General features: G+C 40.8%; 1 protein-coding gene across 11 annotated transcripts in view; it reads right to left on the bottom strand.

Annotated features, from left to right (window-relative positions):
• The window catches only part of tjp1b (tight junction protein 1b), a 69,910-nt gene that overhangs the window by 20,565 nt on the left and 23,836 nt on the right, over positions 1-25,509 (bottom strand). For 6 of the 11 annotated variants that reach the window (XM_005929168.3, XM_014335787.2, XM_005929170.3 and 3 more), the window contains 4 exons: positions 1,536-1,592; positions 929-1,053; positions 706-808; positions 173-488 (listed from right to left, as the gene is read on the bottom strand). In XM_005929168.3, the coding sequence (XP_005929230.1) occupies positions 173-488; positions 706-808; positions 929-1,053; positions 1,536-1,592 (601 nt within the window). Of the gene's footprint in view, positions 1-172; positions 489-705; positions 809-928; positions 1,054-1,535; positions 1,593-7,039; positions 8,364-17,257; positions 20,486-25,509 lie in introns of those variants that run through there. The other 5 variants (XM_005929173.3, XM_005929175.3, XM_014335788.2 and 2 more) reach the window with 5 other exon arrangements.

Raw genomic sequence — 25,509 nt, 5'->3', positions numbered from 1 at the left:
GCAAGTTTTGTTTGCTCTGGCAGTTAACCAATGCTGATTTGGAGGCTTTATTCTCTTCTAAAAGAGAATATGGTTGTCTGTTAATAGTCATGTAAAGCAAATGGCAGGAGATTCCCTGCTTCACTATCCACTGTTCTGACTCCCTTTTTATCCCCGACTTTGTGAGCCTCACCTTCATTTTTGCGGGATTTCACGAGAGTGACCTTGGCGGGCCGTGGGGGCAGGTTGTGCGAGCGGCGGTCTGAGCGTGGGGAGAGACTTCTTTCCCGTGAGCCGCTGCGTTCACGTTCCCTGTCCCTGCGACCGCCGCTCCGCCCACTGCGCCTGCCCATAGCGCCGCCCACACCGCTGTACGCGCCACTGCGTCCACTTCTCGTTTCATATATCTCTTCGTCGTAGCTATCCTCCTCCTCGTCATGCTCTGACATAGTCTCCCTCTCTCCCAGGCGGCCCATGGGGACGTGCACCTTCCTCTTGCGCCTGATTGTCTAAACAAAGGGAATAAGACATGAAATGAGCTTGACAACCAACATGAGCCAGGCAATCCCCTTATCATGCACATTTCTTCTGCTAGTGAACTACAAAAACATATGAGAGAGCCCAAATAACATTATTAGCAATATACATATCTCTGCTACAAACACTTTAAGTCTGACTACAAAATGAGCTTTCCAAGAAGACTTCATAATGGGATGTGACACTCACAATTTTGGCGAGCTTCCCACTTTTACGAAGCTGCTGAACAGCGTACGCGTGCTCCACATTATCCATGGAGACAGCGTTGACCATAACGACTCTGTCATTTTCCCTAAAGAAATGAGATACCAAGAACAGACAGACAGTGGAGTCTTTATGGAGCAGGCAGTGTAATTTAATACTAAAAAATGAGCTGCATGACTGGGTTCCCGATAATACAACTAAATCTTACTGCAGTAGGCCTTCTGCGGGGCCTCCTTTCAGCACATCTGAGATGACAATGGAGGTCTCACCACTCTGAAAATGAGGGTTATCCCGTCCACCTGAAATGGCTATCCCAAAGCCAAACCCTGGTGCCTGCACACAGAAATAAAAACAAAACACAAAAAAGATAAGGATGTGTGGATGGACCAAGACACTAACTGATGAACAGAGACAGATGTATTTAAATGACCACCTCCTGGTACGAATCCAACAAAATAATTGTTTGTAAAACCACCTCTACAGAATACAGCAGTCGAACACTTTGAAGCGATGCAGTTTGCGTGCAAACAATGTGCACAAAGATGCCAGATCAGCATTTGTGCAATTTATGCTCCACAGCCAAAAACATGGAATCGTGTAGAAGAAAAGCTTTGTGTCTGTTCCACGTGCAATTAATTACACAGTGAGCTAACTCCCTACATGCTGTGATCCTGAAAATAGCAGGGAAGAAAAATGCTGAGATGGGAGATAGAGGGAAAATAACGTAAACTAGGTAGGGCAGAGAGCGTTTAGGATAGGGCATAATTTCAACATAGACAATTATAGAGAGTAAAGGAAGGATAACAGATACCCACCCTGTGTAGTGTTACTGTGTGCTGTTCCCAAATGACTGTCTCCTCCATTGCTGCACTCTGAAAGGCAAAAAAAATTGCGCAGTGCTTAACACACAAGCTCCAGAGTTCAGACAAGAAGAGTCAAAATAATTCATTATTCCAACTGATAAAAGGTGGAAGAGTGGCTCCCAAAATACATCTGACAGTGTCTCCTTCAGTGTTTAACCTTTAACAAAGTCTGCATAAAAGGTCCAATGTGTTGTTTTTTAATGAACAGAGTAGGCGTTATCTGTCCAAGCTAAATGTCTGCATAATGTGTAGAGTAGCATTTACCACTTTTGCAGCAAAAGCTACTTATACTGAGATACTGAAAAAAATAGAGGGTAAGGGTTTGGACTACTGCTGCTTTATGAACATCAGCCACTTGGGCAATCTAGGCTACATTTCATTATTCATATTGTATTATTCATACTGCAAATAAAGGATGTAAAGATTATAAACAGCAAATCGACTGTGAAAGTACACTGAGAGACTTTAGTAAAAAAAATTAAAAAGATAAACAGAATATTTGAATACACAATAATAGCACTGATTATTTTTTGTCCTCTACCAAGGTTCCTAGTGGAAGGGGAAGTGTTTCACCACTAAAAATTAAGACAGGGTACACATCAGGACGCTTGTTTGTTTCACACTGTTGCTGATTCACAGTGATACAGATGACACAACAGAGCACAGCAAATAGCCCAGGCACACACCATAAACATGTTGGTTTTTAGACTAGACAGTCTTCTTTGTAGTGGGTCCACAGTATGAGGTCCCAAGTTTACAGTGAACTGAGTACAATAGCACAACAGACAAAGATCCTCCTTCATTAAATAGGGCCACACTGGCAGTAAGTCTCTAAAATTGAAGGACAACCTCAGCCCCATTAACAACCACAGAGGATAAGATTAAGGTCACCTCAGTCAGCTGCTGGGTTAACGCCATCCTCTGCGACCTACAGCCCGCTTCTTATCTCTGGCTCTGTATCATTTTACCTCCACTGCAATCTCACAACACATTAGACATTCAAGGACTGCATATAAAATACTACGAGGTCATTCCCATTGGGGCAAATTACAACCACCATCACAGCACTTAATGCAATAACCCCCATCTGTCATGCAAAATGATCCTAGCCTTGTGATCTTAATAGGTAAGACTGCCACACATATCCCCTTCTGCTTTGCTGGTTATTTCTTTGACACCTCGAACGCTTACAGTATTAACCACCTATGCAGAAATCTCATGTTGCGGTACATTAAAATGTGATGAAAAATGAGCAAAGGGAGATTACTCTTCACGCTGAAAAGGAGCATCGGTTCCAGTGCTTAGACCTGCCACTGAGACTGCTGTCGACGTGTTGGCAGCTTCAAACGCAAAACATCTAGCAAGAGTCAGTCCAGTTTCACACTGAAAGCCATTTTGCAGCACATCAGTATGACAACTTGATAATGGAAGTGCTATTAAGCCACAAAGAGCGATAAACAGCTAAAAACCTTCGATGGTCTGCAGGCCAAATACTGAACTACAGACCACTATGAAATCTCATATAGGGAATAGGGATATTCAGTTAATCATTTTTAATCAGTAAAGCTACCTGTCCTTAATGGCATCCATCAATTATGAAAACAAGATAACCCATCCCATTACTTTTACCCCCAAATTCATCCCCCGTCAGAGTGTGGCAACAAAAATATAAGGTACTAAGGGATTGTGAGCCCAAGGACGCACAATTTAATCAACCTTACACAGTAGTTAAGATTCAGGGACACCCTTTTTTAAACTATTAAAATGTATTTTGCAATATTGCACAGTTTTAAGTCATCACCAAAATGTGTGTGATGAGAAACACTAAAAACACACCCAGAGATTCTGAAGCAGAAGCAAATGTCTGAACAAAAAAGTAACTCAGATGTGAAGAAAACAATGTCCAACTTTTTTTTGTACAGCAGAAATCATATTCAGAGGCAGCAGCTTAGCTGACCAACTGCTGCTGTGCCGTTTATTGTTTTAGCACCCTGGCCTCCTTCAACACATCATCCTTATGTCTGCCGCGACCTGTCGGCCAAATGCCAAAGATTAGCTGGCGTCTGGGAATATAGGCAGCTAAATAAAATGCCACAAGTGGCCCCAGACGTGCTCAGCTTGGCAGCAACAGTCACAAACTCCTCAAGCAGCTTATAGTGGGGCTCACACAAGGAGGGTGAACCAAAGTTTGAACAGGGCAACTCCCCCTGGCCTTTCACACTGAATTATCTGCTCTTGAGAAAGGGTGGGGTGGGGGGCATCTGAATATAAACAAGTCTGGTGAAAGCAGAGGAATGATCTCCCGCGAGAAAGTTTGCTCTTTCAGGGAGGAGGATTTATGCCCCAGTCTTCTTGATCAGCACTGTGCAAATGCTGACGCCAAGAGCTCAAACATTTTGCCTAAATTTATAGAGACTTGCTTCTAACTGATAAATTTGGGGGGGGGGGTGTTTCCAGTTGATAGTCAGACTTTCAAAACTCCTTTATAAGCATTTATGCAGCATAACACAAACACGTACGCCCACAAACGTATAATGTTTTAGAGTGGGTAGCAAGAGATGTCAATTTAGTTGTCTGGAAAACATGTTTAGAGGACGCTTCTTAAGCGCCACTGAATACAAATAAATCACTGAAAAATTGCAATGGGGCAAAACAAAAGGACCGAATACCAAGGGAAAAAGACGAAAAACAATCTCTCTCTCTCTCTATCACATGCACACACCTTTCACTGTGAAGGGATATAATTTTGCTACCTCCTGCTCCTGCAGAGCTTGTTGCTCTGGTAACAGAGGGGGGACTGTGTGGCTTTCTAGTGGCCTTTCAGGACAGGTCTGAAGGTTCCTCTAAACTGTAGAAGGTAAATTTAAAAAAAAAAGGAAATAAAGACAGGGCCAAATCAATTCATAAAGTTCATAAAGTTTTGTGGCTCAAATCAGCACTACTATTTTTTTGCCATAAGATCTAAACAGTGAACTAGTGACTTTATATTTGTCAAAAACAAATATGTTCATTTCCTGTTCCAAAAATGTCCAAAACATTTCTTTTAAGTAAACACAAAGTAAGGTATGTTGTTTTCAGTGAAATGAGCATAGGTTGCTGTAAAGTTGCACCAACATCCCGTGACTGATGACTTTCAGTGCCATAATGTGTACACCCTTTACAGCCACAATTTGGTGCCAAGAGAGGCTTCATGCCTCAAGCTAAAGCCAGGCCTGGCAGCCGCTCCACAGTGAGACACACCATGTTGGTTGGGTCATGCTTGGGGGATTACAACTAGGCAACATGGGAGCCAGCACTACAACACAGATGGACTTTAATGCAGATGGAGAACGGAGAGGAAAGCTCTGCTCAAAGAGGACTGTGTCAAATCAATGCACAAATGGTAAAACAACGTAATCATCAATGAGCCCACTGGGCTTTTTATTCCTCTGCAGAACAAACTATTATAGCATGTCCATAAAATACTGCTCTGCCAGCAGTCGTTCAAGCTTTTAATTTCCACTTGTAAATCAATTACAGAATGCTACTAACAATTATTGTCATTACTGATCATAGCTCATCTTCCTGATTACTCCTTCAGCTGCTCTATAAACCAAAAACCGTGACCAACCTAGTTTCCAAACAAACAGATGACGTTCAGATTTAAGAAGCTAAATCTAGCTTTCTTGCTCAAAATGTATTTTTAAAAAGGCACATGTGTATTTTGCAAGTTGAGGGGCAAATGGCTTCTTGTTACAGGTACTATCTGTATGCCAGTGGCAATAAAACTGAGCAATAACAAACTTACATATACTTGTGTGCCCCGGAGGTCCTCTCTGAAGTCAGCGAAACAGTAAATTTTGTCTACTTGGCAAATACTAGCAGACAGTTTGGCAGGGAGCTGTGACAATTCTTGTCACTTTCAAATAAAGGGCCTGCAACTAATCAAATGTGCAGCTACAAACCTGACTTGCAATGATTATGAAAACAATATAATTAACATAAAAATAAAAATAGTGCTCTAGTTTTGTTTTGCGTCACTGAATCGAGCAGACCCCTCTCCTTTTACAGCGGTGACCTTCAACCCTCCCCTAAAAGCAAAAACCTCCCTCCCTGCCAGGCTGTAGCAGGTTTGGTTAAGCTTGAGCCAAGATAACAAAGAGAGAGCCTGAAGGAAAACTAAAGAGGTAAACCAAATGGATACACTTTTTGTTTTAAAGAGTTCAGCAAAACACACGATAAGCCTAACTATGTTCTCTAAATTGTTTCAAACAATCAGGATGATAATATTTATTTTACCATAATCAAACAGCCCTGCTTAAAAAAACGCAACTCTCTGCGTAAAAAAAGCAAACGATATTTTGTTATAACTGAGGCAACATTGTGCGATTTTGTGCTGAAGTATGGTTTAGGGGTGAGGCAGAGACTTATTCAATTCTGACCGCTCTGGGACCAGAGTAGCTAAAAATAGCTCTCATTAATTCTACTGTTGTGGTGCTGCAACAGAGTGATTTAGGGGGGAACCTTGCAGCATGAACACTGAGGAACATTTAATAGGTTCTTGTTGTAGTAAATGCCACAAATCGACCAAAACAAATGATAAAATACTGCAAAGAAAATACATCCACTCTCTCTTTGTACTGCCTATTTATTGTGTTTCTTTGTAAGGTCTGAGGGAAAAAAAAGAGACTTTGATCGTTCTCACAAATCTGTTTCAGTGCCAGTGTGATGAAAATGTGACTATTCATATTTCAAGAGTAGTAATGAGTCGAAACGAATAATATATGATAATTAAAGGTTTACAGGTGGCTGAAAGCAATAATTCACAATTATTTTTGTTCACATGCATCAGCACATGATTAGCAGCAATAAAGCCAAATGAAGCCAAGTCTGCTGCAAGCTTAAATATTCAATCCTAGCAATAAACATACTGCTGAGTTAAAACAATTCTTTCCCTTTTGCTTCTCTCCAAGACAGTTTTCAAATTACACTGCAGCCAAAGACAAGAAAACAACAACATGAATACACAACACTGTGGCTGCTGGCAATGAATCAACAAAGTAGAATAAGATGATTGATCACTTCAGCAATTGAAATCGATGTACTGGGGAGTGCTGACAACTGCTAAAACTCTCCTGCCGGGGAGAGCATAGCCCAATGCTAATGAGAGCCCATGCCTTAGTGCCAATCAAGGGTTCCCCTGAGAGACAAGTGACACTCTACACATACAACATGGTAAGACACCGTACTGCGGATCTCTACCTGAGGGAACACAGTGGCAGAGATGCAGGAGAGCGATACGAAGGTCAAGAGAAGAAACCCAGAAGACTGATAGAAAAGTTAATCCGCAGCCATGAAGCACATGTATTATCTAAAGGAAACTGTGAAACTCCCTTTCCTTCAATTTTACTCCTTTCATCTATTTGCTGCATAAGTATTCAGATAACACTGATGCATAGAAGATTAGAGGTACTTACATGAATTCATCCTGCTCACTACAGAGGACACAGAGAAAAGCGTCTCCAACTCCAACTACTCCCCAGTAAATCCAGCAGGAGATTCCTGCAGACGCACATCAGCAGCCTCAGTGCATGACCGCACCAATCAGTGCTACGAGGGACACTGCCCCCACCTTCCTCTTTCCTTCTGTTAGATTTGAAACCACAGAAATTACGACCACAGGTGAGGGGTTATAAAACACAGTCCGCAGCTACACCCTAACGTTTCCTCTGGCCCGTGAGGGTCTGTGTCCTCTACCAACATCTTCCTTCTGAATGTATCCTTCCCTCTAACTCTATCCTTACACACTCAGGGGATCGAAACAAATCCCCTCCAGCTTGGCAGCGATCTGTGTGGGATCTGCAGTTCCGCTACAGCATGGGACTCCTCTGTACTAGCGAACATCCATCCGCAGTGTAAACTGCTGTATCGGACTTAACCCTTGAGCTGCCGTTAAATCGGAGCAGAATCCACCAATTCGCTCAGCATGTGGGATATTACAAACCACCTCCTGCTTTTCTCAGGTGTGCTGCATTACATACATAAATTATGCTAACCGTGTTAATGAAATCCCACGGAAGATTGGCTGTTCTGTTAGCTTCATGGTCAGTATTCACAGATTCCATGATTACAGCAAAAACAGAACCACCTTTAAATCTGACATTCATATAATCTTTGGGTAAAATTAACAGATTGATGACACTGCACATGAAATGAAAAGACCCACACAGGGAAATACGAGAGGCAGGCAAAGCAACAAAAACCTAACATGTTAAGTAAAATGTTCAATCAGGAACATCTAACAGCTAAAATATCATTGTGTTTTGTTTGTTGTCACTTTTGTAGCACTGGTTCAGACTACTCTAACTGCAACTGTAGCTTCAGTCAGGGACATTATATAACCAACTATATTGCGCTTTAGCTATAATTTCAAACATGAAAACATACTCCCCATGCTTATCATAAAAACATCACCAGTTAGTCTGTTTAGGCAAGGGAGCATGTGCTGTGCATGGTCACAGCTACTCCCTAGCGATATGACTGGGAAATGAATATCAACGAGCGTGCTGAAACTGAACTTCCAAGAATGCAACCTCTGCAGTGCAGGTATCTCCACTGTTGGCATTTAACTTGCATATGAGCGCATTTCAGATGAGTGCAAATGTGAACAATATTAAATGACTGACATTTTAATGTCTAACAGTAACAATGTACAAAATCAGTGCATTCAATCAGCTACCAGCTGCTTTCAGTCAGCCGTATACTATAGGGCATAGGTGTCAAACTCTGGCCCGCGAAGCCATACCAAATTACTATTAGAGCTGGCCTACTGGTATTATACAGCTAATATATATATTGTTTAGTATTAAGCTTTGCTCGTTCCATATTCAGTTTTTCAGCAAAACGTATTTGAGTCCATAAGAAAAGATTCATTCTTATATCTGGAGGAATAAATATATTTCAATAAATATTAACGTTAGCCCGCGACTTTGTTCCAGTTTTGAATTTTGGCCCACTGTGTATTTGAGTTTGACACCCCTGCTATAGGGCATTTTTTACTAAGCCCAAGCATCTTTAAGATTAAAAATAAGACATCTGGGAATAAGAAACACAAACTAATGTGTTTGTTTCTTTTTTTTGTTTGGTTTCACATACCTATTATTGTAATAATTAACTGAACTATTATCTTACCCATGACATCTAACTATGTACAAATCTGTGCAGGTACTTCGTGATCTTTGCTGTAGAGACAGTAAAAAAAAAATCTATTAAAGAGAAAAAGGGAATTATGTGGAGCTGCAGTTTGCGTTTTCACCATCCAACCACTGGATCGCCCCCTGTGGAGACATTTATGTGCCTCTTTGAAGCACAATCCAGTGTTTGTGGTCCGCATATAATCAAGCAGCCTTTAGAGGACACTGTAAGACACCATAAGGGTGCTTGCGTTTATTTCAGTAGTCAAGTCATTTTACACTGTTTTGATTTGAATGCTTCCTGTCGTAAGGACAATCTGCATGGTTGCACAAACATATGAATTCATCCCAAGGCAACTTCAGTCATCTGCACTATATGCCAACCACCCAGCCACCTACACACACACCAAGTCTGTGGAGAGCTGCTGTCTCCTTCGCCACCAATAAGAAAAGAGCGGTCATCAAGGAATGGAATGGCGTTACCCTTCACTTTACAGCAGCATCAAAAACTACTGTACTTCTACTGTATTACAGGCTGAAGTAGCAGCATTTTATTCTGCACTTTATCCTTCACAACGACATCAGCTACCCACATAAAGCTCTGGGTACCTTTTTGGACATTAAACTATAAACCATCCACTCAACCTCATGCACTTAAACCTCCTTTACTGCCTGTCACAGAGTGCTCATTACTTCTAAAACTTCTGACATTTATTGAGACAGTCACTACAGACTGCTATAAGGGCATCATTTGCATACCCAATCTTTACACTGGCCCCTTTGAGCATGTTCGGCAGCAGTGACCACTGACACAGATGCACTGTGCATCCAGACAAAGTAAATGGATGACTCATCTGAGAATGGCTTACCATTGTGTTTTTACACATTTGGTAGAGGAAGTGGAGCATAATATGCACCACAATAAAAAAAAAAAAAATATGAACAAACACACCAACTATTACAACAAGAGTTTTTCAGCCTGTCATATTGTAAAACAGCATTGACCAAGCATTCAAATTTAAATTTGAAATTCAAATTTAAATAGACTAATAAACAAAAAAAGCAGCAGATTTTCACAAGTACCGTATGCAAGGACATGAGCTCACAGCTTACTAAGGCCATGTGGGACATGAAATCCCACTCATCAGTCAGGATAATGATAAAGCTGGACAAGCCTGACAGACACCCAGTCACCGGCGGGGAAGGGGGGAAGAGTTAAATTTACATCCCTCTCAGCTGAACCTGAGAGTGGTGACAGATTCCACACACAGTTTGCTCTCTCCACTAGCTCCTGCCTCCCAGCCTCCAAATTAATTATTTCCACATCAAACTAAAAAGGAATGTAAAGAACCTGAGCAGCAATCATCTTCTTTAAACAATGTGTAGCTACACACAGCAAAACACACATCTACAAGGTCAAAAAAATGGGGTCCAAAAATGCTTTAAATGTCACTCTGCGTGTATATTTATCATGTAAAGATTTTTAAAAAATTTCTTTTAAAATGTTTAAATATTTGGCATAACCTGAGTGAGATACTGAGCTACAGAACCGCCAGTTCCCTTATTTAAATGAACTACAGCTCCATTTCCAGTAACTTGAACTCATATTTACAGCATATTAACTTCTGCAGCAGTCTGTGTTTGAACGTTAGAAACTTGAGCTGTACGTTCACAGTTCACATTAAATACCACAGTTATTGCTTTTACTAAAACTGGTGCAGGAAAACATTGCAAACCATAAAAGAATACAGATCATTTAATTGCTTTTAGTCTGTGCTTGGATTTCTATTAAAGTGCATCCTGGCCTCAGATTACAACTATATCTTTAGCTTTCTACTCTTTAGGTTTCCTTAGTAACAACACATTTCAAATTCAAAATAGTACACGATCCTACCTTGAAGAGGTGATGTTTGGGCATAAAGACTGAATATGAAACTACACGAAAGGCCAAAGTTCTTTTGGGTTTCTCAGCCTGAAATGAATGCAGTCTGCAGGCAAATCTTATTTAATGTGCTAAGCGTCAAGACTAGCAGTCAACACTGCAATTAACATGTTTCCAGATTAGTGTTTAGACAGTATGATAATTAGCTGTTATTAGAGCCTTGGCTGCCACATTGCTGCTGTCATAAGTGCCCAACACTCCTCTTCTTGTACACATTCATCAGATGAGACAAGACATGTGTTGCTTCATCACAGGGACATTTTGTACTTCTTCACTTTATCCGTTTTCTGCACCCTCTCGCATAACACATGGCAAAAACCCAGCACATGTGGTGTAGTAAATAATGGACAACAGAGTGAGTTGACTGGATGACTTACCTCAGTATATGTAATAATCGTTTTGTAAGTTAAATGCCAATCTGCATTAAGTGATGTCTAACCCTAACCTTTCCAAAATATTTTCCTTTATAAATTACTGATATGTCCATCACTTTTTAAATTAAGATAGCAAACATTTAATTGAAAGTCATGCAGTTATGGGAGACATTAGCATTTACTGGGATGACTCCAAGATCTAATGTTTAATCAGTTTTCTTTTTTCCCCCCAAGTTTTCCCATGAACCCCTGGGCAAATATTTACCTCTTTAGAGTTAGTACCATGGATGCTATTGCCATAGATGCTGATCAGGTGCGTTTTTAGACGATTTCTGCTAAAATCAGATATAGCCGTTTTTAGTAAAAATAACAATTTTTTTTTTTCTGAAGAAAGAATTTGAATACGTATATTCCTATTGGCTACATCCCATTAACTGTAACAACATAATTTAAAAGTTTTGATACTCACTCACGTGGATGGAGGCTTAATGTGAGCTAAGACCATTTGCAGGCCCCACAGCACCAGTTAGTGATGCTAACCAGAGCCCTAGAGTGTCCTGAGCACATAGAGCAGGAAATCTGGTCCTGAACTCAATCATCCCAGTGGAAGTTATCAGTGCCCCACACAGAGCACACAAGAAGGCAGGAATGTGCTGATAAGCTGAGCCACTGACCTGCCCCCAACTCCTCTTCATCACAGTGATTGAAATGAGGACAGCAGAGCCAAAGAGAAACAGCAATGATAAGGGAGGTTTCTACACTATAAGAAAAAGGAGGTTCACACCAAAATGAAACTGATGAAAGCGTTTCCAAGCCTATTCGTCCTGATAATTCCACATCCCCTTCACACCGGGATTTATGACAGCCTTGATTTACACAAGCTAGCCTCTGTGTAACTGGAACTACAACCACAATGTAAACATGCCATATGACCAGACAGAGGGCAAATGTATTATGAGACCATAGATTTCAATGACATATTGTTAAAACATGTTTGCTAGGAAGTCTAAATTTGGCCACGGATCAAAGCAATGACCTTTTCATGTCCAACACACCCATTGATCTACTAACACTGTCTCCAAAATGTAGTCCAAGGGTGAGGTAGTACATAAGAAACAAAATACCATCATTTATAGCTTGATCTACAGAATGCTAACTCAAAAGCCTTAAACACATGCATAATTAGATACTTCCAAACTATCTTTTGTTGTGAAAACAGTTGTTCAAATAAATAATGATTTTTAAAAAAAAAAAATGGACAAAAACCACGAGTGCATTATAGTAAATTAGCAAAAACCTGCCCCGTGGCAAGTTCCTGCCAGGCCCGTGGTGCTTGTTCAGTTTGTTCATGTATTAAGGCACAAACACGTATGTTAAGTCAACATGTTACTCTTTTTGTCTTCATTATATCACTTTACACGGTCAAATGGTAAATGCCAAGCAAATGCATGATAAATATATTAATTTATTTTTGTTCTTTGCAAGCAACATTTTCATTGTGTAAGAATTACAGTAACTATTGGTGTCACTGTTTGATGTACACTTATTTACAGATATACATGACGACACAGTTAAATGATCCAAAAGTGCAATTGCATTAAAAATTGTTTATCATCATGTATTTGCAAACAACAACTTACGAACAGTTAATGCAGCTGTTCGTTCTGAAATAAGCTACGGCAAATAGTATTTATAATATGTATAGACTTAATTGTTATAAAATAATTCCCAAAAGCTATATAGATGTTGATAATCCTAGATAGAAAGTTTCATCCACATTGCTTAACGTGTCTAAGAGTTAGGAAACAGACACATACATACACTGTAATCCTTATAGTACGATACACTAACATGTTGGGACAGATGTAAGCACAGATGTTACAGTTCTTCAAAATAGCACAGGCTAACTCATTAATTCCCCTCTTTGTTATTCTAGTGGCCCCTGAGGCTATCACTAGCACTGAAATGCAAACTATTTACAGTGTAACACAATGGGTAAATCAGCGGGAACACTTCTCACGCACTTGCACTTACACAGAACGTATATCGAGATATGAAACTCATTGTTTGCAATGCCTTAGCATTAGCACAGTCAGCATCACAGCTTATGAGACTATGGTGCATATTTATGTATCATCTTTGCAGTAACTTGCTAATTACTAGGGACCTTCCCAGTGATTCATTTCCTGGCTGATTAAAAATGTGGTGGGAAAAAATACCCATGACTCATCTAAAGTTGGCAAAACAGTCAAAGCTGAGGTGATTTTAAGCTAGGCATGTCCAAAAATACTGCATTTTTATTGAAGAACCATTTATGAGTATCAATCACATTTGGAGCTGCAACGAGTATTTCGAATAATTCGATTATAAAAAAAATTATATATATATATATATATAAAAAAAAAAAAAGTTCTCGATGCTTTGTCTCTGAAGCGCCATGTCACCATGGAAACGCGAAAGCGAGCGTCTCTCCCACGTTTGCGACTGAAAACAGACCAGCAGTGTTAGGGGAGTAACGGAATACATGTACCGCCGTTACGTATTTAAAATACAAAATATGAGTAACTGTATTCCGTTACAGTTACCGTTTAAAAAGGTGGTATTCAGAATACAGTTACTTTGTTGAAATAAATGGATTACACTGCGGTACTTTCCTGTTTCATTTTGTCGCGGGTCAGGACTGTTTGGGTTTTGTTTGACAGCTACGTTCTTTGTTCCAGGCGGCAGCGTTACGGTTGCCATGGTTACAGGGCGACGCTCTCTCTCTCTCTCTGCGACTGTGTGTTTCCTGGGTGAGAGAGCGCCTTTTCGTTGTTGTTGTTGTGCTAAGCTAACAGGCAGAATGCTACAAGCATAGCTCTAAAGAATGTAGCATCATGGGCAGTGTAGTCCGTGTTGCAGGGAGAATGGACTGCCATACACGTTATGGGTCTGTGAGCGCGAGGAGGGAGAAAAAGGGGAGTGGAAAGGTACGAGTTGTCATCGAGGAAAAACGGGAGCTGGAAGCATGTAAATATAATAATAACCACTTCAGCCAAGAAGAGTGCCTGACGAGCCCAGTTGTAAGTAAGCTATTAAGACTCGACTGTACACCGTGTTCGTGTTTTCCTCCGAAAACAATAAGTTCCATTGGAGCAGTCTTTCAACGCCTCTCTCTGTCTCTCGCAAGAAAAGTTGACCCACACAACAAAGTAAAGCTATTTTTCGGCTACGAGCCGACAGGGACCCCGCCATATTACTACAGTTCCGAGTTGCGGACCTTCAGTAATAGTAATAAATCACACAGCAATAATACATTCACGTTGTTGCAAAAAGCATGATAATATATTAAGTAATCCAAAGTATTCAAATACGTTACTGTCATTGAGTAACGTAACATGTTACAGAATACATTTTGGGGCATGTATTCTGTATTCTGTAATGGAATACATTTTAAAAGTAACCTTCCCAACACTGCAGACCAGCAATACAAACGTATTTAGGATTAGCGTGTGAATAAAAAGTCTGACCACATTAAGTCCACACAGCTTCCAGCTTTAAACAGAAACACTGACAACAGCAGCAGTGATGATGACTTTAACATGGAAACAGAGTCTGTTTACACACCGCGAAGAGCAAAGAGGCGGAGCCGTTACTGAGACGTGAAAGAAAGCGGCGTGTTTCTAGCGTCCAAACAGCAGCGCTGTTCCCGTAATCATTATTAAAACCTTTACTGGGATAAACGAGCGGGAGTCCTTCATCAAAGCACTTGATCAACAAACTCAGACGTGAAGAAAAACAGACTTTGTAGCTGCTCCATCCACCGCAGTTTGTTTTACACAGCGAAAAGTCTGCAGTAAGCCTCCAGAAGCTATTAAAATCTGCAGATTAACTGTTAACTTAGTCTGATGGCACCTTTAAATTATACAGCTTACTGAAGGCTGACGGCAGCCATCCTATTGTACATGGAAACAAAAATGGGCGAGTCGAAAATGGGCATGGCAATACTAGACCATATTTATTTCAAGATTTTTTCAGGAACATTTTTCGGATTCAAAGTGAAATAATATAAAATACTGTCTCAATTAAATTGCATTAATATATTCTAAAATAAAAACTTTTTTTTCCACAAACCAATAAAAATGTATATGGGCCAGTAAAACTGAGCCACTGACGTGCGGGATTTTAGGTTGGACACTGAATTATTGTTAATATTAATTAACGTCTACACCATCATAACATCTTGTTTTAAGCAGCGCAGAAACTTTGCATCAAAGCACAGGGCAAACTTCAGAGTGCTGATACGCTGGCGTCTATTCATTGCACCCACCCCATTCTCCTTTAAAGGCTAACAGACACAAACTCACTGATTCACTTCCACAGACAGAAACCCATGTACAGGAACTCATAAAGCCTTCCAAGAACACAGAGTAAAGATTAATTGAATTTTTTATTCTTATTATTTTATTATTATATTATTACTGAAATAACCACTAGCTGCAGCCCTAATCACATTTCTCAGTTTCTTTTAAAAGCCATTAAAATGTGTGGCATATTGCAGTGTGCACAAAATTGCACATGCATTGTCATATTATTTGCTAAATGTGGCTAACATTAGCAGCGGCAGCACCAGCAGATTTGCAGGTTGGCACTGAATCCAGTGCCTACAGTCTAAATTGGATGGGGTAAAAGCCAGTATATTCAGCCACAGCCTAAAAACATATTTTCATTTTAAATATTGGAAAAGTCACACTTAATTTACGATAAGACATCTACCTTCATTTTCAGGTATCTAGTTTGTACAATACATTTCCAGTAAATTAATAAACAATGGCTCTGTTTTCTCCTTGTTAATGTAGCTTTGACTTGTGTCTGCATATACATAAGCCTAAAAATGTAAATTGGTATCAGCACCCAACAATCAAGACTGGGCTCTAATCAAACATTTTCAGCCATTGTTTTCCAGCATCCTTAATTTAAACACATTCTTTATCATCTACACGGAGGCCATCCACTTTGATATCCTTTATAAGAAAGTAATCTGTGTGCATAGTCCTATCTGCAAAACCAAGGTTTATAGGTGCAGCATGTATAAACACATGGCATAAATACAGTAATTCAGTCTCATTAGTATGTCTGTTGTCACCACCAAACAGATAAGCCCCTAATTCCAGCCAGTTTCTATAAATACACAGGATTACAAAGCTGCAGTCAGTCAAATTTAACTTAAGTAGGCAAAATATCAGATGCGCTTGTCCTTCCAAAACCGCAATGACTCAGATGATGGTTGCTCTCATGACAGCTCAGGGCAACATGATTTACAAACCAACATGTATGTCTGCCCTTGGGTTGATATTTTCTTCTTCACAGTAACATGTTTGCCAGAGTCGCTGCCTGTACAGCTCTGTGTTCTGATCTGTTTTTCAGCAGGGAAAGAAAGACGCAAACTGGATTGTGCAATGAAACATCTGAAGGGTAACCACAAACATCATCTGTAGTATGACTCTCCCACTTCATTTGACAAATCTATTTTCCTTCCCAGCTGCAGATTCATCTAGTGTTACTATCACAATGCCAGTCGCCAGCATTTACACATTTTAGTCGCACGCACAAGGGAGTTCAAGATGAAGATGTGCGTCAATGAATCACAAAACTTCCAGTAAAATATGCAGTAATTATATATGTGATAGGGTAAAAAAATCATTGCAATTGTTAAATAGCATTCAGTGCTAAAGTCATAGACTGTATTAACAAAAACAACACAAGTGAAATGCATGACAGGACCACTGCTATATTTTTCCAAAAAACATAACAGAACTTCATACACATTTAATACCTGGCATCTTGGCCGGAAGTGACGCTTAGACATCTCACAATCTTCTTTTGTATTCAAAACAAGATTGTGAGATATAAGGAACCACCAGAAAGAGGTGGTTGATTGTTTTCCTCTGCAGCTAAACTGACTTAGGAATCCCTTAAGAAGCTTTTGGAAGGATAAGGTAAAGAAATTAGAGTCGATACAGGATATTTCGATTACTAAAATCCCGGATAACATCAAGTCAGAATCTGAAGCTCACATCTTCATTGTTATCTCTTATTTCTACACGTCCTAACATGCTAGTGTCTTCTGTACATAAATTAAATAGGTTACAGCACATGTGAAAACGAGATAAGTGATAATAACATGCAAAAAAAAAAAAAACTTACATCAATCAATACTAAACAGGTGAACACTGGTGCCTTCAGTTCATGTTAGCAGCTGTCCATTGGTTAGTATGGAAACTAACAATGAAAGTTAGCCTGCATGCGCCATACCAAACAGTCGTTTATCCCCACCAAAGACCCCACACACACAAGCACACACATAGCTGGTATTATTATGACATGTTTAAAATGTAACGACAGCGGGGCAGGCGAGCAGGTAGTCCAGTGCCACTAACCTAATCCCAGCTAAGGACCTAACAACTTTCCCAAAAATCCCACTTCGTTTTTTGGTTTTTTTTTACTAACGGAACATCAGTACAAGGTGAGACAGCGCACCACCTCCCCCGTTAATTTACAAAGAGGAAGAAAAAAACCCATGCCATATTTCTAGCAGCTGACTTCATATTACCACTCCCTCCTTGCGTCCTGCACCCTGACACTAAATCTTGTGCCCCTTTTATACCCTCTTGGTCAAATCAGCCCCCTAGCTGGCCGACATTTTGTTCCAGCAGCTAGGCTAGCTACTCCCAGCTAATCTTACCTGGACGCACTTAATAACCCGTCCGCTCGATGACAGCTCTAACGCAAGGCATTCTGTAGCTTATTCTGACCGTTTATGCATGTCCCACATAAAATACGTTAATGAACCTCGTTATTGGCCATTTCAAATAGGAGGTACGTTAGCGTGGCAACTTGCTAACCCCTTAGCATAGCGCGCAGATGCAGTTGGTAGCAGTGAGGTAGCTAAGTTACCTCGGCTTGCACCGTTATCGTTCGCCTGTACCCGCAGGGGGACACATCCAGTCAACTCCTACGGCTGCAAAGAGAAACACGCTCCCCAACAACGCACTTGAGGAAAAAATCAAGATAACCATTCACCTTCGTGAAAGCAATGGTCCTCTCGGCGTGCTTGTTAAAATCTCACATAAAAGGAAAGGGGTCTCTCTGGTGTGGCTCCAGAGCAGCAGCAGCCGCCGCACTGCAATGGCAGGCAGTGGATGAAGCCTGCCCCCCCCCCTGCGCTCACACTTCGGCTGCCTGCTCCGCCGCGGCGACAGTGACAGGTTCGCCTGGAAGAAACCATTCCGGTTTATCCGCGGGGGGAGAGGAGGAGGAGGAGAGCAGGGATGCAGAGCAGAGAGGCTGCCCACAGCAGGAGCAGCAGCAGTGATATCCAGCAACACGAAGCGCCATTCCAGCGCGTCGTTGAAGATGGAGAAAACACGCCGAAGACGCTTTATCAGATTGCGGTGAACATATCATTATCCAGTTTTAGGACCCGAGTAATTAAGGCGACTGTTATTTTGTCATCGATTAATAAATATCAATGTAATTAGATATTCCTGAAGTGGACCGTCGACAATTGTTAATGTTTTTTCATGTAACTTGTTATAATTACACTTTTTAAATTTATTATTAGCCTATACGTTAGATAAACTAAATCTGGTTTAAATTAATGCATTGATTGCGAGAAGCCTTTTAAATTTCACATTAGGTGAACATGTTTATTGACTAACAGGGGACACTTATTGCTTGGGTTGTTTTAAATTATCATTATTTTAATCTAAATAATAACACAAGTTTAGGCAGCAGATCAGCGCATGGTCAAATAAATTAGAAAAAGCAGGTAAATTTTCATTTTATTTAGGTTAACAAATTTTCTGTTGTCAATAAAAAGCTTGTGAGTGTGTAGTCAGTCATAAATAACCCCCAGAACGGCAATTCGCTAAAAGCTTATTAACTTTGAAGTTAATATTTGTCTTGACCACCAAACTGCCCTTTCCCCCCCCTTTTTCCAGGTAATATGCTTTGCACTAAACCAAATTGTCTGCCCTCTTTTCCTCATTTTGTGCAAAAAGGTAAAGTACAGAGAGGTATTTTTGTGTGAGGATGACAGGGCTATTGGCAGTGTTTGCATTCATACTTTTAAAAGTGTAGTTTTAAAATAGTATTTTTTGCTTTTTTGCCAACATAATGAAAGTATTTTTAAAACACAGCTCATTCAAATGCTGCAGTACTCGCTAGTGTCAAAACTAAGACACTCCAAGATTTTTTTTTAAAGCAAACAACATTTGTAAACATGTAACACAAAGCTAGAACACATATTCATTAGTTACGGACACAGAACAGTAATTCAAAAGATTGACTTTAACAAATCTGTAGGGTTCACTAAGTGTCCTTTAAAGGCATCAGTGCTGGACAAGGACAGGACGCTTTATCCCACATGCCTTTCTCCACATGTGTGAATAGATGCCTTCCTTATGTTGCTCTGAATGCAAACTGTGTCACCAAGAAATGTATTTAGCTATTACTTTTAACAACCTCAAACGTAAACTTTTTTTATAGGAAAAGCTGAGGTAGGTTACTTAAGTTGTAACTACATGGTGCAGAAAGCCATTTAAAATGCAGAGGATAGAATTAAAATCCAGCCTACAGTCACGATGCTCAATACTCCTTCCCATGGGGGCATACAGATTTAATCAATATACAGCTGAATATAAATTGTGCACTGCACCAAACTCCACTCTTAAGACTCTATCGCATGCACTTTAGTTTGTTAGCGTTTCCACAAGTAACTAATTCCCTGCAGCGCCATCCGTTGTGTATTTTATCACTTTGAGAATGTGTGACCGTTCTTGTCACCTCTACCTCTGGCACTAATGAACGCAGGAGAAGATAGGGCCTGAATATAATGCTGGAGGAGCACAGAGGTCCTGCAATGTAGCTGACGTAAGGAGATCGCTGCAGATTTCATTGGAGGATCAGAAGGAGAAGGGGGAGGTGAGGGGCATCTTGAATGGAAGAATGCGTGTTGGCCAAGGTCATAAGAATTAGATAAACAAAGGCAGGCACAGATGTCGTGTGGAAAAGCAAAGTGTAATGAGCAGCAGTTGTAACTTACAACTTTTCTGTGCTTATATTGTGATAACAGCAAAAACTTTTGCAGTAATTGAGAGTGTGATGTGTATCTGGAGGATGAGACTCATCATTGTAAGTTCTTGTCACACATTACAATGTTCAAAGTTTGTAAGCAGAAAAAATCAAACCATACTTGTAATGCATGTCCTGTTTTGCCATCTGCGTCTGTGAATTGAAGCAGCTTTGATGTGAGCTCATGCCTCTTAATGTATTTCTGCAGAAGCCCTTGACGTACCCTCTGTTATTGCTACAAGAGTGTTTGCATCACTGACTTCAACAGCACAGAGGGAGTTTCACACGCCGTGCAACAGAATAATGCAGCGTCTCCCCCCCCCCATCAGTGCATCTAAAAACACAGACAGGATCCAAAGCAAAGTATGACCAGAGTGGGAACGAATCACACGAGTGGAAAAGCAAATTAGAAATTCACAGCAGGCTGGCTTTTAGAGTGCACTGCCCCTGACGGCACGTGAGTCACCTCTCGGCTGTACAGGTCAGGAAAACAGCCGACTAAGCAAAGGCTGGCGTGGCCATCTATGTGCTTTAATGACCACAGCTATCAAATGACATGACAGAAGTTAAACATAGCACTGCAGCAGAGGAAAATAAATGCATTTGTCCAATAGCTACGTGGAATAATATATGATATTCCATGACTCCATGTTGCCAAAGCTGCAAGATGATACGCAAAACTTGGTTTCTTATCTTGTTACCCAGTGGCTGGTTTTACAAATTGGAGTACATCAGTGTAATCCCATAACGGAGTGAGCTGGCTACTGTACAGTGGCTTGTGTTTCTGCGATTTCTGTGTTGTCCTCTGTCAGCATCACTGACCTCTAGCATGAGAAAGCATCCCACTGACGTGACAGCCAAGCCATTAATTCAGGACAGAAAGGTTTTCAGGGGGCCGTGACGTTATGAAGCGCGGCACATAGACGCCATCATTCGTGATCTCACGAGTAGGAGGCATCTTGTAAAGTCAGCAGGTAAGAAAAGCACCCATCAAACAGCGTTTTATAGATGAATGAAGTGTGACCTCTGTAAAGCATGTAGAGCGGTAAAATCCAGCTGAAGGCTCTAGGAGACACGATGTTGCTGCTGGTACCTGGATTAGAAGCTAATTTTACAGTTTGTGATTGCATCATCAGTTATAATATATATATTTAACCTGGAGTGTAATATTCAGTTCCTGCATCCAAATATAGATAGCATTTATGATGATAATCATGCAGCTGTTTGCTGTTTAACCTTTTGAGTACTGCGCTTTTATGTAAGGCACAGCTAATGATTCACTTTTGTCTTTGTGGTTTGCTTCCTTTGAATGCAATTAATAATTTATTTATTTTTATTATCACATGAATTGCCAAATGGCTGCTTTGAAATGTGCTTTTGCTGCAAAGGAGCAGCTAAATTGTCACCGTATATCTGTGGAGAATTTGACTTTTGCACCATCCGTATTATTGCACCGGATCAAAAATGCTATCCCAGAAAATACTCTATTACATAAGTGTCTTTTTTAAATTTCCACTTTAAACACAGGTAGCCTGTTTAATAAACTGGTGCAAGCATTCTGATCTAGAGTTAGTGGAAAATAAGGAATGACACAAACACCATCTGACACCATGGACGTTCAGGATGTGATTGAGAAAGGACAAATCTGGATTTACTGATTCGTGCTTTTTAAAAGCTAAAATCATGTTCAGGAGGGAGGAAACACATATTTTCCAAGATTCCCCAAATGAACCTATAATCTGTGTCTCATTTTCCCACCAACGGCTGAGAGCTCAGACATATCAGGTGACATGAAACGGCCTCACATCCCCGGCCTGCGGATCATGTGACAACAGTCTACCACAGCATCCAAATCCTCTGGATCAAACGACATCATGTACACCGGCAAAGAAGCAATCACCTAAGTATGTTTATCCCAGGAGGGAGCATGAATGCTAATAAAGATGAACAATTCCAATCAGTTAATGTGGATGCGCGTTATGATAGAGAGGTTTTTCACTAGTAAGGTGGGGGGGCTAAATTGTTTTGCCTTTGAGCAAATGCAAAAGTTAACCATGAAGCTGAATTCCTCGAGGGGGAATTAAAGATTTTAGAGGACCAGTTTTGGTTCCGCAGAGTGCTGAATGGCACCAATGTGTTGATTTTCAGCGTGCATTAAGAGGAACTGCTGAAATCCTGTGATCTAAGGCCTAACCACCTACACACCGTGTGACCCAGGATGTGAAATATCACTTAAGACTTAAATTTATGAGGTGGCTGCTTCTTATTCCCCATCATCAAGAACTTTAAATTATTTTGGATTCATAAGCGGCTGTCTATCCTTGGCTTGCTCCAAAGAGAAAAACCTTGCTCGGGATGATAGTAAAGCAATTAGAGGCCTAGGTGGACTGTAATCAGATGGTCCCTTTGGACCAGACCGAAGGGGTATTTTGGAGGGCAGTTGATAGGGGTAACAGAGACAGGAAGAAAAAGGGAGAAAAATCACCCAGGTGTAATTTACCGCACTGCGGAAATAAGCCAGACCATGCTATAAATCTCCACTTCTCATTTCTACTAGAAAATAATTTTTACTAAAGTGCAGGTTAAGTCACTGGCAGATCCCATGAGAAAAAGATAAATCAGGGCATAGAGTGCATGGTTGAAGGTGTCCCCCCCTAATGCAATAAATTAAAAAAAGCATGGAGTTAAACAATTCTGTATCATCGGCTTCAGCAATCAACTCTACCACTTCCTGTGGCTGCACAGTTCATTTATTGTCGCGATCATTTGTATCGTAACATTAGTGCCTATGTAAAAGCTAAACCCAACATCCAACCCCCCTTTTTTTCTCTATTGTGTCAGCTGTGCAAAAAAAAAAAAAGAGAGAGCATGTGTCACTCTGTTCCTGTGCATTTAAGTAGTAAAACTCTGCCCTCTGCAGGCTTTCAGCAGAACACTTTATCTGTCTTGAACCTGGCTGTGTCAAGCCTCGCAAGAAGAAATCTATATGAAGAATTATTCATGATGGCGTGAACACAAGCAGGAGGAGAGTGGATCTGCGTGATTGCAGGCCCATGTTGGCTGGTGATGCACGCGCGATCTAATGGAGGGAGACGCATGAAGGAGCTGCGGCTGTTCGGGTCTGCCGTGATGGGATGCTCCTGAGCCTAAACAGCATATGGTGCCTCCCTGGGCATCAACACACATCCTACATGTACAGAAACATGGCAGGCTGCAAGAAGCACACAGACGCACCGCTTACACAGCAAGCGCGCACACATCTAACTACACAAAAAATACAAACACACACTGCTATCTGTCATGTAGAAATATAAATCAGTAAAGTAAAACCTTACATTTAACATGATGTGACATGTTAAACCTTACAGTACTTGAAGCTAGGGGTGCACTGATATATTGGCATTGTTATTGGCTGATGTTGTCCTTGTTGCCTGACATCAACATATCCACTTCCTTCAAAGACAGAATTAAATGTCAACAATGTCCATCTGGACTGGATCGTCATTCACCTGAATTTGTATGATCTGATACTATCAACGAGTATGTTACTTGATGTAAACACCTAATGAGTAAAGGGAAAAGCTCACAATATAGCATTATCACAATGGCAGGTTATTATTTAGACAATAAAACAGCAGCTATTTGTGATAATCACTTACTGATGTCCATTTCATTTTAGAAAATAATCACACCGTTGCTGGAACTAGTTTCTTAAAAGTTTAAAACCTATGTTTCTCTCAGGAGAGAGACTCAGTGTATTTGGACTAAATAAAACCATCAGATGTTGAAAAAACTGTCATCATTTTCATTAATTATTTACTTATCATAATAAATCATTCCGAACCCTTTTCAATAAGCAATGCAATGACTCATCTGTGGATATGATTAGTATCACATTTTCCTCTGAGGTGTTTGCTGGGAAATGCAACATATATTTTTGCTGCCTGTAAAATGTATTTGCTTCCAGAAAACCAGCATGCGCTCATGTCATGATAATCAATCAGCGGACATTGTAATCTACGGCGCGTCCACAACCCTCGTGATTGATTAAGTTGTCTCGGCGCAGCCTCCTCACTCTTCCATTCTTCCATTCTTCATGCCTGACTTGCCCACCATGGCCACCATTTTGATTCATACAAACATTACATCATCCTGCTGGGCGTCCTTCACTTGACCATACCCTCAGGTCCTCAACATGAACTTTGAGTCCTCCTTGAAAATCAGCCAACATCGTAATGAGGGTCTTTTATTGTGGCGGTAATAGATTGAGGCTGTATTTTTACAACAGGAAATGTGCATGTGTGTGAGATGTTGGTGTAGTGCAACATTTTCAGTAAACCTCAGCTGCACACAGGACCCGCTGCCCAGGTCTCGCACCCCCTATCATAAATCAAGTGGAAAAGTCAATAGAGTTGTTGGAATTTATGTGAGTTTGAGTCTTCTCTTTTGAGATGATTTGTTGTAGATGAGGGACTAGAGTACAACAATTCAGAGGCACAATTTATTTTCCTCAAATTGTCCACTGACAAGCAAGGACTCTGGACAAGAGGAAATCGCAAATGCTGACAGAAACAGAAGCGTTACAAAAACATGCAATAACTAGTTAATTAGGGGTCAAAATGCACAATTTTTTGTGAATTAGCAAATGCTACAAAGCACCGTGCAGTGTCATCATAGAGCCTTAACTGACCCCACCAGATGTCCTAACCGAGGACACATAGATAGTCCTTGTTCTCGGGTCACACCCCCAAGACACGTCCTCAACATCTGCCATTCCCACCGCACAGCATTTGGGATCACACATACACCCATCAGCAGCATCACACATGGTCCGCTCAAGCTCAGTGTCACATACAGTATAAGCCCCCTGAATCACCTCCAACCACCCCTCAAGTGCTTATCACCAACAGGACATAAAAATCATCCATTTGACTGTTCTTACATAACAGACCTGCCTCATGTAGAGGAAATCAGTTGCTCCAATCCCAGTTCTTCCCCCATGACCCCCCTTACTCATCCCTGCTCCTCCTTCCATTGTGTTAGTCGTGATAAATCTCCTGCACCCACCCCCTATGCACTGTTCCTCCCTCCTTTCCACAGCTCTTGTTGTGCGTCCCGCTCAGGTGCGGCCCTCCGCTCCCGCTCTTATGCACTTCCATTCCTTCATCGCATGGGAACAATCTCCTGGTAACAGGCCCTGAATATGCAGATTGGTTAATTCAGCTGCAGTTGCTCTCTCTGTAAATGCATCTGCAGCACTTTCCTAAGACTGAGCAGTGAATAAATGCTTACGCTGGGGCTTTTTAGGTGGTAGTTGGGGGGGG

Source organism: Haplochromis burtoni, unplaced genomic scaffold, assembly GCF_018398535.1.
Source record: "Haplochromis burtoni strain Fernald_Lab_line unplaced genomic scaffold, NCSU_Asbu1 Contig_77, whole genome shotgun sequence".
NCBI lineage: Eukaryota > Metazoa > Chordata > Actinopteri > Cichliformes > Cichlidae > Haplochromis > Haplochromis burtoni.
Note: the sequence above shows the minus strand (reverse complement) of the source record. Positions and strands in the feature narration are given on the sequence as shown.